General features: G+C 39.3%; 1 protein-coding gene across 11 annotated transcripts in view; it reads left to right on the top strand.

The window, feature by feature from the left end:
- The window catches only part of DAB1 (DAB adaptor protein 1), a 409,901-nt gene that overhangs the window by 304,786 nt on the left and 89,464 nt on the right, over positions 1-15,651 (top strand). For all 11 annotated transcript variants that reach the window (XM_030953038.1, XM_030953040.1, XM_030953037.1 and 8 more), the window contains one exon: positions 2,992-3,191. In XM_030953038.1, the coding sequence (XP_030808898.1) occupies positions 3,125-3,191 (67 nt within the window). In that variant the 5' untranslated portion in view covers positions 2,992-3,124. The remainder of the gene's footprint in view (positions 1-2,991; positions 3,192-15,651) is intronic.

A 15,651-nucleotide genomic window follows, 5' to 3' on the forward strand; every position in this document is an offset into this window, starting at 1 on the left:
ATTTTGTTAAAACGAAGAGCTCAGAATCCTCTTTAGGAAAAGCTGAGGCATGCACATAACATTGCAATAGCTGAAGCAGTAGCAAGGCACACAAGGAGATTGTTAGACTGGATGGATATGTGTAAGATGATGGATTTTTTTTGAATTTTTTTTTGGAAATGCAGCTAACAAAATTTTGTCTTTCGAGCAGGGAGAGAAATGTGGCAGAAGTGATCAAAGCAAATAGCATCTCACTGATAAAACACATGCTGCAGTACTTCCCACAGTTGGGAGGCTGTGGTATTTAACAACGGTGACCTAGATTGGAGGAGACAATGAAAGCTGTTGCGGTGAGGAGCAGATTGACTGCCATTCTCATCTGGGTAATAAACGGCTGAAATATGGACAGTGCATGAAAGTTTGCTAATGTGGCTTACATAAAGACCTATACTTTTGGAGGAATTGTCTCTGTAGCAAATTCAGTTTGAACTATGGCTGGTGTCTGACAGATGTTTATGTGCTCCTTTACAAAGATACCTATTACTTTATTCAAGGATCTATGAGCCTGCGAGAGTATGACCTGATTAGGTTTGAAAGTAAATCAATATGTGAACCTGTCCAAAAACAGACATGCATTTATTTTAAAAAATATTACTCAGTGGGATAGCCTCGAGGGGATATAGCTTTTCTGGAGAGTTTCAGATGAGATAGCAGTCATATGTTGTTACTTTAAAATATTCAGTGCCATTCAGATGCTACTATTTCAGCTGTCCTGTTGGAAATAGCTGACAACAGGAGATGGCATTCCTGATGCTTTGTAGCCACAATGGCCTTCTAAGACATTAAAACTTGCTTAACTACGGACCCCAGGGGTATTTGGTATTTATTTTTAATTTATTTTTTTAATAAGTGGATCTATTATAAATATTTCCCTTTTGTGAAGTGGCTCATGTTAGTGCTCCTTGTAGAGTTATGCAGTTAACCTTTGGGTGAATATAAATCCAAATTCTCGAAAAATAAACTGTCAATCCAGCTGTGACTCGAGAGATGCTTTAAGTAAGTGCCATTGAGCTGTAAAGGCTGATGCATCCCTACTGTGCTGTAAAACTAAATATTATTAAATTGGGTTGCAGGCAGGGGGAGGGGAAGGAGATGGGGGTTGTGAGGGACATCTGTTCTGCTCAGAGCTCCTCTCCCTGCTCGTGGGGGGATTTGAAGCGTGAGTGAGGAGGGTGAGGGTGTTCCCCCCAGCGCTGCTCCAGCAGCTGTGCTTGGGGAGAGGCAGCTCCCTGTCCATGGGCCTGGCCAGAGAGAGCTTGGGTCCTGGAAGCCTCACTCTGGGAGCTGCTAGTCCTTTTCCCTCCCTGACCAGCCTTCATTTGCTTTCTCCTTTCCTACTCTTTTCTCAGCTGAAGCTTCATCAAGATGCTGTTGGTTTATGCAGGTCTGTTACACCAAGCAGGTGTGTTCAGCAAGCACTGCAACTTCAATTTGTGCCTCGCTTTATTTGTTTTCCTCCTTTTAAAATTTTTTTGCCATGCGATGCTTATTCAGATTCCACAGAGGGGGGAACAGGGAATTTTGTATTTCAAAATCAGTTCAGCAGATTTTGAAAAGCTATCTTTGAATATTCTATAATACACAGACAGATTTGAAGAGCTTATTAAAGAAAGCCCCTGACACACTTCAGCAATATTAAATCACTTCAGACGGTGCATGGCAGTGTAATGTTACTGAAGCATTTTAAAATGTTAAAAGAGCCTGGATTTGAAAGTACTGGTGGCTTCACAGCCCTTACTGTGAAAAGTGATTTCAAGTGTCAAAATTATTCCAGTGTTTGCAGTCTGTTACTTTCTTAAATGACAAAGAAGGGGCATTAGTAAATAACTCTAACTGCAGTTAATCTCTGGCCATCTAACCAGCTGATATGCTGGGTTAATATCTTTATTAAATGCTTATTTAATAAGTGGGCAGCTGTTCCAACAGGCCAGATGGACTTCTCTGTAATTGTGCTAATAATGAGAACTTTCTCACAAAAAGAAAGGGCAGTAAGAAGATGCATTTGGTGAGGGAGCATCCTGACAAATGTCTTCAGGACAGTCTGGTCCTCTGCCCTCGACAGACTGGCTGGAGTAAGTGGTTCATCACTCAAAGCAGGAAGGACCAGCAGTGAGAACTGGAACAATGGGTTCTTTTTAGCTTAGATGTTTATTCTTTGTGTATTCTTTGCCTCCAGAGCCCTGACATCCCCAGTCCTGCCTGCCTCATCCTGCTCCAGCACATTCCTGCTGTGGATTCACACCTGGTGCATTTTTGTCCCCAACAAATACACAGCTTTCTCCCTAAATGTTATCTCTCTAGATGTTATCTTTTTGCACCTATCCCATTTATATTTAATGGGTTTGGTTAACTATTTTCAGAGATCTTTACAAGAAAGATTACTAGATGGGTGTTAAAATTACAGCTTTGTTTGTGTGGAGACAGAGTCTTTTATACTGGAAACATTACCGTAAGCAAGAGGAGTGGCAAAGTATGATGTTCTCAGCATGAGCAATGAATACATTTTTCATTTGTCTTTGTTCAAGTAGGAGAATGAAAGCACTGAAACAGAATTGGAGGAGTAAAAATCTGTACTTACTCTCTGGCAATATGGAATTGGTGCATTTAAGAATTGAGTCCTTGCAGATTTTTTTGCTTTTGGTGACATTTCCAGCCACTTCCTGCATTGTGGTCTCTGTCCTCCGGCTGCTGGTCCAGAAGTGCTGGTCTTCTTTACACCCTGAGCAGTGTCTCTAGGCTGTGAAGGCATCTTGGATATGCTAAAACACCTCAAATATAGATGTTTGATGTAGTCACAGAAAATTATGGTTAAGCATCTAAAATCACGGACAACTGGCTCAGTTGATGGAGAACTTCATGTGTTCCTCCCTTGCAATGGTTTGGTTTTTTTATTTTCCTTTCATGTTTTAAACCCAGAAAATGACTGTTCCTTTTTGTTTCCTTCCCTAACAGCACTCGAAAGGAGTGAATGAGATGAACTGTTTGGGTTATAGTATCTGAAAGGCTAAATTATTCTCTTGGAGAGACGTTCTAAATGAGCCTGACCGAGATCCTGGATCTGTGTGAAGAGGACTAAGGATATAGGATGTCAACTGAGACAGAACTTCAAGTGGCTGTTAAAACCAGCACAAAGAAAGACTCCAAAAAGAAAGGTAGTGACTCATTTCTCTTTATTTGTGTGTGTTTTGTACTTTAATCAGCTCCTACATCAACCACTTTTGGCACATCTGTGGCTCTTCTGTTATCTGTGTGCTCAGTGAAAGTGGGATTTGTTAAGCTCAGTGGAAGTGTGCTACAGAAATATGGGGTTTGATTCTCAGACATAAAAAACATATCCTTTTGGAAGATGAGAAAAAATTAGCATATTATTTATGGTTCACAAAGAGAAATACTGTTCTTAAAATTACTCAACAAAAGATCACTTTTCTTTTTCTCTGCTGATAAACACATTTTCTTCTAATGGCTTATTTTCTGCTTTGTTTTGAACTAACCAGAGCTCAAATGCACTTTCTGTTCCTGGAGTTTGAATTTTACTGACACTTTGTGAAGTCAGAGAACTCAGTAGCAATCTGTGGAGAGATTATTTAATCTGGTAATCTGGTATATGGAAATGTAAACAAGGAGGAAGAAAACTCAAGGAGAAGCTGTGGAGAAATGCATGGTTGATTCGTTCATAGTTGTATTTACAATTTTGCCTCAGACTGTAGAGCAGTTCTTTGGAGTGCTAAGTGTGAGAAATGGGACCATATGAATTTGGTGCTTATCCTTATTTAAAGATTTTTAGTAGGGATTTTTCTCCTTATATTTTTAATAGTACTTTTATTGCTTATGTTTTAAGTACTGATGAACTTGGAGCCCAAGACCTTCAATTGTAGTGTTAGTTCTTGCTGCTCTGTGTAGCCATATTTGGTTATTTTTTTAAACATACACATGAAACTGAGATTGAAAACAGATTTAATATGAATTACTCAAATAAAAAAGTAAAACAAAAAGAAAATAATCACACTAAATAGTTTTAATACTCAACGCAGCAAGATTTGAACTTTCATGTGAGCTCTGGAGTTTGTTATTCTGTTTCTTTCTGTGGATGTGTCACTTAGCCATTTACTTCTGAAGGTTTTTTTTCATTTTCCTAAGACAAAAAAACCCCTCATCTTTGCTTATATATGTATAATGAAATTTTACTCATGTATAATGCAACTTTATAATGTATAATGTAAATTTTACTCATAGTAAGCTTGAACTGCTGGGCAGCAATAGCATTTACTGCAGCAATTCTACCAAAACATTTACTAGGGCCTTGTGTTCCCTTTGGCTTTTGTATCAGAAATCTTTATCCTAGAGTTTGTAGAAAACACAGCAATTAAAAAATTTCAAGTGTTTGTTCAGGAAGATGGTTTAAAAACCTTATGACTGCTCTAGGCCTACACTCACAAATCAAAAATGATTCATTTAAGATTAAAAAGCTCCAGTTGGGAAAGGCAAGAAAAGGGGAACTTTGATGTAAATGAGAATGTGATCTAAGATGTTTAAGGCAAATAAAGTTAAAGTGGTTTGGTTGTATGATCATTCAGTTTTTGGGGGTAGGCAGGAAATTAAAAAATGTCATTTCTTTGCAATATGGATAACATCTTTTTGATGTATGTCTCCTATGTTATTTCTTCTGCTGGAGGCTGAAACTTTTGAAACCAGCAAACAACTCTTTTAGGAACTTGATGTTTATGTTAATAAAATATTCAGCATCCAACTTGTAAAAACATTTCCATAAATCACAATAGCTGAACACTTCTCTGCCCAAAATCTGATTCTATCCCCCGAATGGAAATTCTGAAAATTACCTTCATTGCTAAGGGGGAGAATAAAATATGTTGTGTGGCAGTGATGTGAGTGTCTAGAGAGCTGGAAGGGACAGGGAATGGCAGTGGCACATCCCAGGGTTATTCTGAATCAGTCTGAGCCATCCCAGGGCTGGGGCAGTGAATGCTGCACACAGACAAGGTACACAATGCACACACTGTGTGCTATTCAAATCCCACAGAACCAGAGTCAAAAGAAACTTGGTGTGCTCATTTACTTGTCATTGAGTTCTATGCACTTCCCTGTGTTCCAACAAAGGATCCCTCCTCACTATAGTGGGAGTGATGGACACGTGAAAAACAGGGATTTTTCCCCCCTTTTTTTTCCCAAGTTCATTAACTGCGAGCAGTGGCAGGTAGCAAGTGCTAACATGGAGTTTTTTATGTTGCTAATCAATGAGTTTGATTATGCAATGGAACTGAGTATTCCCAGGAAATCAGTCTTTGCTGTATCAACAGAAATTTCAGCTCTGGTGTTTTTTATTTTTTCAGCTCTGGTGTTTTTTATTTTTTCAGCTCAGTGTTTTGTTGCGCTTCTGGAGGAGCCATGCATCCCTCTCCATCCAGAGCAGGGACAGGCCTCTTTTGCTGTATTATCCATGTTTTGGTAGTTCTCCTGCCTTCTGCAGCATTGCATGGAATGTCTGTCCCACATTTGTATCCCACCCTGGAGGCTGGGAGTGACTCTGAGGGGATGAGGATTAGTGTGGAGATGGAGCATGGGACTGGGTTCTTTCCTGATCTCAGCCTAAATCTTCTGTGTAGAGTCAGCTAAATCTTCAGTTCCAGTAAGGTGGTGTTTATTATTTGAAGTGTTGAAATAAAACAAAGCTTAATTCCTAGGATTTGTAAGGTGTATGGATATAAAGCAGTGTAAAGTGTCAGATAAATGTGAGCAGCTCTTCTTACTGATGTACAATGGCCAAAAAGAAAGCAGTGACTTGTACATAGGTGGTAATAATGCCTGCCTTGAGTTAAAGTCACTGTGATATCATTAGTTAACAATTTAATAACCTGGACAGGTTAGGAAAAAAGTCCAGGAGGAGTCTAATGATATTTAGTGAGTGTGAATGCAGCGGCTTGCTGCTGGGATGGACTAACTCCCTGCCAGAAGGGTGGAATGTGTGGTTGAAGTTTCTTTAGGATTTCATATAACTGCTTTTAGGCTCTGTTGCATGGACTGCTGACTTTTGGGTGACAGGGAGATAGTTTGGTTTGTGCTGCAGATGGGGCAAATGACAATGCTGGTGCAAAGATTTGACCAAATATTTCTTTGATGTGTTGGGCACACACAGAAGACTCTTCCTGTAGTCACATGCAGAGCAGTTCCCTTTGGATCATTCCTCTTTAGGCATGGTGTTTTTACAGCCATGAGCTTTGTGGTCATAGCTCTGCAGTGTCTGCACTGTCACCTGAGCTGGTTTGTGAGGCAGTGCCAAGAACTTAAATACAAAACCCTCTCAGAAGCTGCTGTTTGCACAGAATCACAGCTGAGGAGCTCTGATGTTCTGTGGCTAAGTTCAATATTTACACGATCATATCAGACTGTAATTTTCTATGTTAACATTATCACCCTGATAACCTTAAAAGCAGGCTCTTGAAAAATCAGGTACAAATTTTGCCTTGCATTCAGCCCATATTGATCTGGTGGATCCAGGGTTGGGTGGGCTCTAGAAGTGCTTCCAGGTCACACTCCTGGCAGAGGGGTTGGAATTTTAACTGACCTGGAAATACCATTATGGGAACAGAAGTGAGGCAGGCACCTCCCTTCCTCTGCAGATTGTCACTTTTTCCTCCCTGTGCTGTGAAGCTCCTTGTCCCTTGAGGAGCAGTGTTTCACCCTGACCTCCAGAGCCCTCCTTCCTACACTTTATTCCATTTTACAGGCTTACAGTGCACTAGGTGTTATTAGAGGAGATTATATTTCTGCCATCCCCCACCTCCAGCCCTAATCTTCATGCCACTCTTGCTGATATCTGCTGGTAACTTCATTGTAATTATCTTTTTTGCTCACATTTTAAAAGATATCCTGGAGAGGTCTCATTCTGCTCTCTAAGTGGAAATGATGAAAAATTCTCAGGAGATTTAGACAGCTCAATTTGAGGACTTTTTTGGTGATATAATTTTTTTTGGTGAGTTTGCCAGAAGTCGTGTGTTCTTTAAGAATTGTTTAGAGAATTAATGGTATAACTAATGCTCTTAAATGCTGATGTTATTTTGTTTGTTTATGTCATCTGGTTCATTAAGAAGTGGATAAAAATTGTGCATTTGTATCGTTCAGGATAGGAAATTAGAGTTTTTTTATTAGCCAGAGTTGTTAGAAACATAAACCATGTTTGTCTTGTAGTACATGGGGGAAAAGCCTTGTTGTAAGTGTGTATAGATTATTGAATCAAATTGAAAACATTTACTTGAGCCTATCGGAATTAAAATTGATTTAGAAACCTCTCTGGGGGACATGTGTTGCATTGATGTGGAATTCACACTGATAACTGCCTGGGAAAATCCCTTCTTGCAAAATTAGCTGAACAGAAAAATTGAAATGGGAGGTCAGTATAGAAGTGAGCTAGGCTACCAAATTTCAGCACAGATCTGTCTGCTTAGGGTAGGCCAGGGGACATTCCTAGGGATTTAATTTCTTCTTGCACTTAAATTTTGTAATTTTTCTATTTGAACCTTAGGGCTTGCTCTGCAATTCCATCTCTCATTTTATCCCCATTATAAGACTCCTGAGTCAATTTTCCAAATGACAGGGACTTGTAAAGATTGGAAGCAAATTCAGAGAGGAGCTTGGGCACGCTGGCACTCAGCATGATGGTGGTTGATGCTCAGGTCCCTTTGGGTGAGATTTCCTTGTTTATTGGGTTTCCTGAGCCTGTGGGAAGCACGTGGCATCTGGGAGCAGCTCAGAGCAGGCAGGGCGCCAAGCTGGGGATTGCTGCACGCAGCCAGTAGGAATGGGGCATTTAGGGAGGGTGGGACGTGCTCTGCTGGAGCTGGAGGTCTTCTCCTGGCCTGGAGCTGGGCTCTGTGTCCAGGCTGGATGGACATCCAGGTGCCCAAGCCATGCTCCAGGAGGGAGAGCTGGTTCATGCCAGGTGAGGAGTTTACACCAGGGGGGTTTGCCTGGCAGGGCTGGCTTGGAGGTGGGAGATGTGAGTCTGATCCTCTTGGGATCACGATGGCAAAAAGCTTAATTGTCCCATTTTATCTCTCCTGAGTGCTGATTAAAAGGAAAGCAGTGGCTGCAGGATCGTTCGCGTGCGGATTGGGCCTGTGGCAGAGTCACATCTATTTCCTGGGTCTTTTAAGCACTAATGAGAGGCTGGGGTCTGTCTAACTATCTAAAGGAAAACCTTTGTATCCCCAGGAGCAAAACTCTTGTCAGACTAAGATCAAACAGGAGCTACCTAGTTAGTTTAAAAGCCTTTGGGGATAGGAAGCCTTTAAACGGGGTTATGTTTTGTCATTGTCAGTTTCCATCAGAGGTGCCTGATGCTACCTCAGTCCTGTTTTGGGCTTCTTAGACCTCATTTGAATCCAGTCTTTGCACTAATCATTGCTAAAGCCCAGAGTGGAATGGAGGTTTCTGATGGATGTAAAAGTTATGATTTTGCTGACACACAGAAATCTTGGTGCAGTTTTTGCAGCTATGTTTCCAGGTTGGAACTTCGGTTTAAATTAATAACTGCTAAGATGGTGGATTACTTTTTTAATGAATTTGATATTGATGGTGGATTACTTTTTTAATGAATTAACTTCTTTTTTAAAACTTTATGATCAACTACCAACAATTAAAGCATCATCACCATAATGAGGCATTTCAAGATGTCACATTGGTATAGGTTCATTTATTTTTCTGATTATGTAGCTAAGATCCATGAAATGCAGCAAAATTTAGATTTGATCTAAAGAGTAATGAACAGAGTAGCTTCTTTCATTGACTGGGAGTGGATTTGCTTGGTTTCCTTGCAGTAGCTATGAGTTTTTTCAATAATTTATAGATCAAGTAACAGCAACATTAATTGATACACTAATTGTGTCCACATGCCTGCCTTTAACAAATCTCTTTTGTGAAATGATTACTGACAATATTAATTGCAGGTCTTTTGTGAGTTGATATAAGTTATGAATTCATTCTCAAGTTGAAAGGGGGTGGGAAAATCATTAATTTTGACATTGTGTAGCTATAATTAACAAGGGTTATCCAATAACCTATCATCAATTAGAGAGCTCATGAATTCTCTTTTAAATACCATGTACCAAAGGGGGTCTGTGGTTGTTAATTGAAGGATTCTTTGGGGGTGATGGATGTTGTCTCTTATTGCAGATATGATGTTTATTGTTGTATTTAATTGAGGGAAATCTGCCTAAACTAAGGTTGGGACTGGTGCTACTTTGCTGCTCCTCACCAGAGGAATCAATATTCTGTTGAATATTAAGAACAGCGTTTCTCGAGAGCTTCTGTTACAATTTCTCAATGATTTAACAGTCATCAAAGCATTTCAGTTTAAAGGAGTAATCAGGAGCTCAATGCAGTGCATATTCCAGAGAGGATTTGAGCCATGGAACAATCCATAAATACAGATGGGTGTTGCTGTGCTCCAGTGCTCTGCTCTGGGAGACCTGCTGTGAGCATCACCTGTGCATCCTGTGCTGTACCTTCTTTCTGGCTTCATCCTCTTATGCTCTAAAACTACCCCCGAGATTTGATTGAAATACTGAGAAACTGGGGCTGGGGCTGATAAGGAAATAGAACTTCTAAACAGGCAAATCAATTAATTTTCAGCAAAACTTTTTGTCTGCTTGCAGTCATTGAAAAGACTCTCAGCAAAATTGCAAAATTCGTCTTAGAACTTTTATAAATGGAAACATTTGTTTTAGAGAGTTCAGGGAAGAAAATTCTATTGTGTAATGAAAAACTGAGCAGGAATGACCTAATTCATCCAGATTAGTAGCTAAAATACCTCCAGAGGTTTGGATAAGTAGAAGTTTCCTAATATGGCTCACAGAAAAATATTCTACAGGGGCAAGTATGCTGGTGATGATAATGTTTTTGTAGCATTCTTCATCCAAAGATGTTTTCTTGCCCAATAAATATTAATGAATAACATTTCTGTCAGCATGTTGCACTACGTGCATTTGGGCATTTGTAATTTTCCGAAACATTTTGCCTTTTTCATCAACATTATTATTACTACTTGCAGAATTTCCTATAAGATGCAATAAAATATTGCTCACTTGTATAATACAGATTACAGTATTAGCTGTGTTGATAACTGCTCCCATTTTGCTGAAGGGATATCAAATGCAAGTAAATTTGGAATATTAGTTTGATCCCAGTATTAAATTGCTCGCTAATTTTCCCTGAAATAAACAGGTAACACTTAGTATTGATATCTACATTATTGCAGGGTATACTTTTTCACATTACTAGGGAAAATTCATCCAAACTTACATAATTTTATGTAATTTATGGACAATCATGAGCTTTCTTGACCTATGTACATATGGGGGAAATGCAGATTGATTTCAGAGGTGGTTAGATCCTTGCATCAAAAGCCAGTGCTGATCTTTCATTTACTTTCCAAAGATTACAGCACAAATCAGGGCAGAGCTTGGTGTGTAATCTGAGGATCCTGATTCTCATTTTGCTCTTTAACCAGCGCATTTCACTCTCTTCATGTTGACATCACAGTAATTTCATTAATCAGCTTGTGAAGAAAAAACTGTGGAGGAATGTACAAGTTAACAGACACATGCAGGATTTGGTTTGTGTTAGAAGTGTTTATTTAGATCTGACCACTTTTGGTTAGAAAAAAAAAATCACCCACAGAATTGGTGCCATTTTGAAATACTGTTACAGAAACTATAAGCCCTTCATTCATGCCTTGTGGTATATTCCTCTTAAAGAGCTCAAAGAAATATGTGGGGAATTTGGCCAAGTAATAGGCTCAGACTTCCTGTGATAAATATGTCAGACATTCACTGTGCTCCTTAGGAGTGAAGAAAAGATGTGGCTGTGACCCTTATGCATGATTCTGTGTATAGGATCAATATGAACATTATTGGTCCTCCAGAATAAAGGTAATAGATTATATGTACATAAAATGTATTTGGGTTGTCAAGTGATAGAGTGGATGTTCCTTGTGAGTCCCTTCCAACTCAGCCTATTCTGTGATTCTGTGAATGTGTTGAAGCATCACATTTCTCTTGAAAGTGAATTAGAGATAAACATGTCCTCAGAAATAGACATCCTATTTGTATTATTTTTATCTAAACATTATTATAGATAATAGCTAGTGTTGGTATAAGGACAGGAAAAGAGCATTTCTCTGCTTTTACATTTGCTTAGTTTTGCATGTGTGACAATATTTAGTTTGCTTAACTAAGTAATGTGTTTGTGGGTGTCTTTTGTATGAAAAATAAAGAGATGTACTTGAATGCTCATTGGCATCTTTCCTTCTGCTTGCAACAAGAGTGGGGGGAGCTGATAGCCCAGGATTGGGATATCCCACTATTGAGCTAAACCTGAGAGCTGCCAAAGGCCATTTTCAGTCTGGTTCTGGCTGTAAAACCTCATGTGGAGAAGCTCAACCTCTTAAAAGGTTTCTGCTTTGAGCCTCCTGAGCAGCCAGAGCCTCTCCCCAGAGCCTCTCTCCACAGATGAGGATCAGTGGGCTTGAAATCACTTCTGATTTAGACACTGTGTTTATCCTGTTCTCACTGCCCAGGCTGAAACACCAAACCCAATTATCACTTATTTGCAAGCAGCAGTTTACCCCCTTTATTTACTCCAGTATTGGCATTTCCCAATTCCTTTTATTTATGCAGTTGTGCAGTGCAGGAGAACAGTTGCCAACACAATATCCATTATTATTCTGACAAGAACAGAGTAGCTTTCACTTCCATTTCCCAGAGACAGCATTACTCATTGCTGCAAAACAGCACTAAAAACAGGAGAAGGAGGGTTGAATTGTCATTTGGCAGCAGAGTCCCAGCACTGCCTGTCCTTGCTCCCAGTAGATCAAGTTTGAAGCAGAGATGGGAAGGATGTGTGGTCTCTCTTTGTGATGGGGCAGTCAGGGAAGCAAACAAGCTGTTGATCCATCAATACAAAAGTCATTAGGAGTGGAACCAAAGAAATTGGTGTAATTGTGTTTCCAGCATCTTCCATTGGAGGTAACTGAATCTGGTGAGCTACAGGGTTTGGGGGGATTTTTCCTCTCCCAGATCCTCCTGCCAGTGGTTTCAGTGGCTCTAGATATCCTGCAAAGTTGTCCGAAAACACAGACAGCTCCAGCCTTGACTTCTAAATATTAACATTTCATAGCAGATTCTTCTACAAGTGACAGGAGCAGCAGCTTCCTCTGGAGCCAACTTTAAAGTCTTCCCTGCCTTAACCACCAGCAAATGCTGAACAGCTAATCTGTGATCTATAATTACACCTCTTATGCTCTTCGTTTAGTTAGAGGGAGAATTGTGTAGTGAAAAGGATGATTCAGGGAGTGAAATGAAATTAAGTGCAGTCTTTTGAGGTTAACTATTAATTTCATTTTAAATATAAAATTGCCTTGGAAGTAATAAGAGGGTAATATTCACACGTCACAATAATGTGCTGATAACTAGGTGGAAGGCAAAAACACCAGTAGTGGTTGGATGAACCATTCTTTTTTTTTGCAGCCTTGTGTTGCCTGTGTAAGTTTTAAATTGAATTCAAATGTCCAAAGTCACATAAAGTGAATTAAATGCACCAGGGAAATTGGGTGTACTCTGAACTGAGGCATGGCTTAAGTTTAATATTGACCTGGTTACCTTGTGTGTTCAGTGTTTGCTGTATTTAATAGTGTAGGATATTTATCGCTTATGGTTCTTTTTAAAAATTGCACCTATTTGAAATGTCTCTTTAAAAATCATGTTACCAGCCCTTGCCAGTAAAATTGGCTGTGGAAGAACACAGCCTCTGCTGTGGTGAGCGTGTCAGAAGGATGGCAGTGCTCGAGAGACACTGGAGATCAAAATGAAAGCTACCTACAGAATTCTTTATCTCTCTTGCCTATTTTCCTTCCCTGTGCTAGACTATAACTAAAGCAATCCATTATATCTATGCCTCTGTTTAATTGCATTAAAGAAATGCCGGGGCTCTAAGGTTAAGCACTAAAATTCTAAGGAAGCAGAGCCTCAAAGTTGCCCGTGTAAGCCTCATTTAACATCCCTTCAGGATACACATTTTCATACAGTTTTTAATGAGCTGAGCTCATCTTGCTGTTTCCTGGAGACCTTTGTCCTGCTCAGAGAATGGAAGGACAGTGGTCAGGGAATGAGCTCCATTTGGGGCTGCTGTCTGTGCTTGGCACTCAGGATGGAGCTGATGCTTTGTTTGCATCACACCCCAGCCTGAATGTGGATGTGTGGCCATTGATGGAATCTAAATCTAAATTCCTTACATCTCAGAGAAATTCCTTTCATATATACCTCTGAAATAAGTTTAAAATGAACAGTGTGAATGACTGGACATCAGTGCAGGCCCTCAGAGGAGTGCAGTCAGAGCAGGATTTGGGAGGGATTACTTTGGCAGAGGAACAAATGAGAAGACACTGAGAGCTGGTTAAGATACAGATGCTTAACATGATCCCAGGGTTAGAGCAGAGGGGGATGAGCAATCTTTAGTGACACTGAGGTTTATCAGAGATTATCTAACTCTAAAATGATGGAAAGGCCCATACTTTGAAACTCATCTGCATGTGCATGTGTTAATGAGGTCCAGGATAATGCTAGTTAATAATAATTCTTTTTAGGCCAAGTCATTTCCTACAAGATAAGTGTAGGTGGTCCCACTCAGTGCCAGATATTTACTTCAGTGAAACAAACACAGCCTGGGTGTTCAAAAATAGCTTGAAAGGAGTCCTACCAACCTGAAAGCTCACTTTAATGGTAATTAAAAAGGGGTCATGTCTGGGGGTTTTTTATGCAGACATATTTAAGAAAAGCAACAAGGATCCTGGAGTCAGATCTCATGGAAGCAATGAACCTTTATTTTATTGTGTTTAAAAACCTTTAGGATTTTATCTTAATTTCACCATTCATTCATTTTAAATTATCTCACAACCATTTTCAGGGACATGGTCATTTAAGCAAATAAAGATAAAGTAAATATGTATTTCATATATTTAAAAACCTAGTAAACTCTCTCCAGTAATTTCTTAACTCAGTAATTCCTCATATTCTATTCAATGCATAAACTGCTGGTGTACTGAAAAGATTATAAAGATAAAGAGGAGGCTTGGGTTTGGGTTTTTTTGATCTTGTGGTGGAACCAATTATTTGGGGTTAAATGTCCATATAGCAGTCAGATATTGGATTTTTAGTATGTGAAATTATTGTGTGTTGATATTAACTCCTTTGTTTTTAAGACAAAATATAATTACAGAAAAAGAATTTTGAGGGGAGATTTATTAGTCTGTTTGGTAATGAAGCAATCAATGGAAATTTTAAGATGCAGTAAGCACTTCTATAAACACACTGTGGAAAATGTATTCCTGTTGCCTATTAAGGTTGACAAATAAAGATGTCACTTGTAACAAGTTACCTGACAGTTGCTACTGGAGTCCAGTTTTGTAGTAAAATGTTCATAACAGAGGAAATAGGAAGCCTTGAAGTTGTGAAAAGTAACTTGTTTTTCACCATTTACTCACAGTTCAGCTTCCAGGGACGTTCTATGGACATTTAATCTGGTTTTGAATATTTCATAACGAGGAAGCTCATTTGGAACTGTTGGCCAACACAAGAGTGAGGAAGTCAGAGCTACACCTTTGAGTGAAGTTATCAAAGAGGGCTTTTATGTTTTATTAAATTTGTGCCATGGATATGGGAATATATGTTGTTTTCCACTGCTGGATCACAGGGGGAATGCTCTGGTTGGAGAGTGAGCTGGGGGAAAAGACCCCAAAGGTGCATCTCTTCATGTGTTTTTTCAGGGATGTGAAGTTATCTTCAGAAATGTAACTTGAAGCTGGTGTGAGTTCACTGACCATCAGATGAACTCTGTGAAGGCAGCCTTACATTTTCTGTGCTTTCTTCTTGCTCTGTTCCACACAGGCTATCTCCAGCAGATAAGTCTAAACTATTACAACATCATCTTTTGTTAATGCCCCATAACCTCTGCAGGCCAGATTTTGTAGTTTCTGTCATTTCACACTAATTATATCCAAACACAAGCTGATTTACTTTTTTCTCTCAAAGCAGATGATGTTTGGAGGAGACTGAATTCTCTAAGGTTAGTAATGAAGTTTCCATTTGAAGTAACCCAGTTCAAAGGGGGGAAATTTCCCCTTTAGGTTTAGAGCAAAGGTTCTAAAAGCCTGAGATGTGAAAATAAAGAGGCACTAGCTATAAATACCTTTCAAATTATGTCTCTTTAGACTTGCTGAAATGTGTGGTTAAGCTTCTTTCTAGCTGCTTTAAAATATTCAAGGTTATTGGCCTGCATTAAACTCAAACCCCTTTAGATACCATTTTTTTTACCAAGTTATTCAGAACTGACAAGTGGAAAGATTTGAAAATAGGGGTCTGTGAGGAGAAAAAAACCAAAAGACTTGAAAGAAGGAACTGGATGTTTTCTCCCCCCCAAAAAAATTTTAATATTTTTACGCTCAAAAGTGAATTATCTTAATTAGTAAGTGTTTAGAACAAGCAGTTCTCTCTTGCCAGTGCTGTTTATATAAACTAAGCATCCCTGGAATATGGATATTCAGTC

This window comes from Camarhynchus parvulus, chromosome 8, assembly GCF_901933205.1.
Source record: "Camarhynchus parvulus chromosome 8, STF_HiC, whole genome shotgun sequence".
Lineage (NCBI taxonomy): Eukaryota > Metazoa > Chordata > Aves > Passeriformes > Thraupidae > Camarhynchus > Camarhynchus parvulus.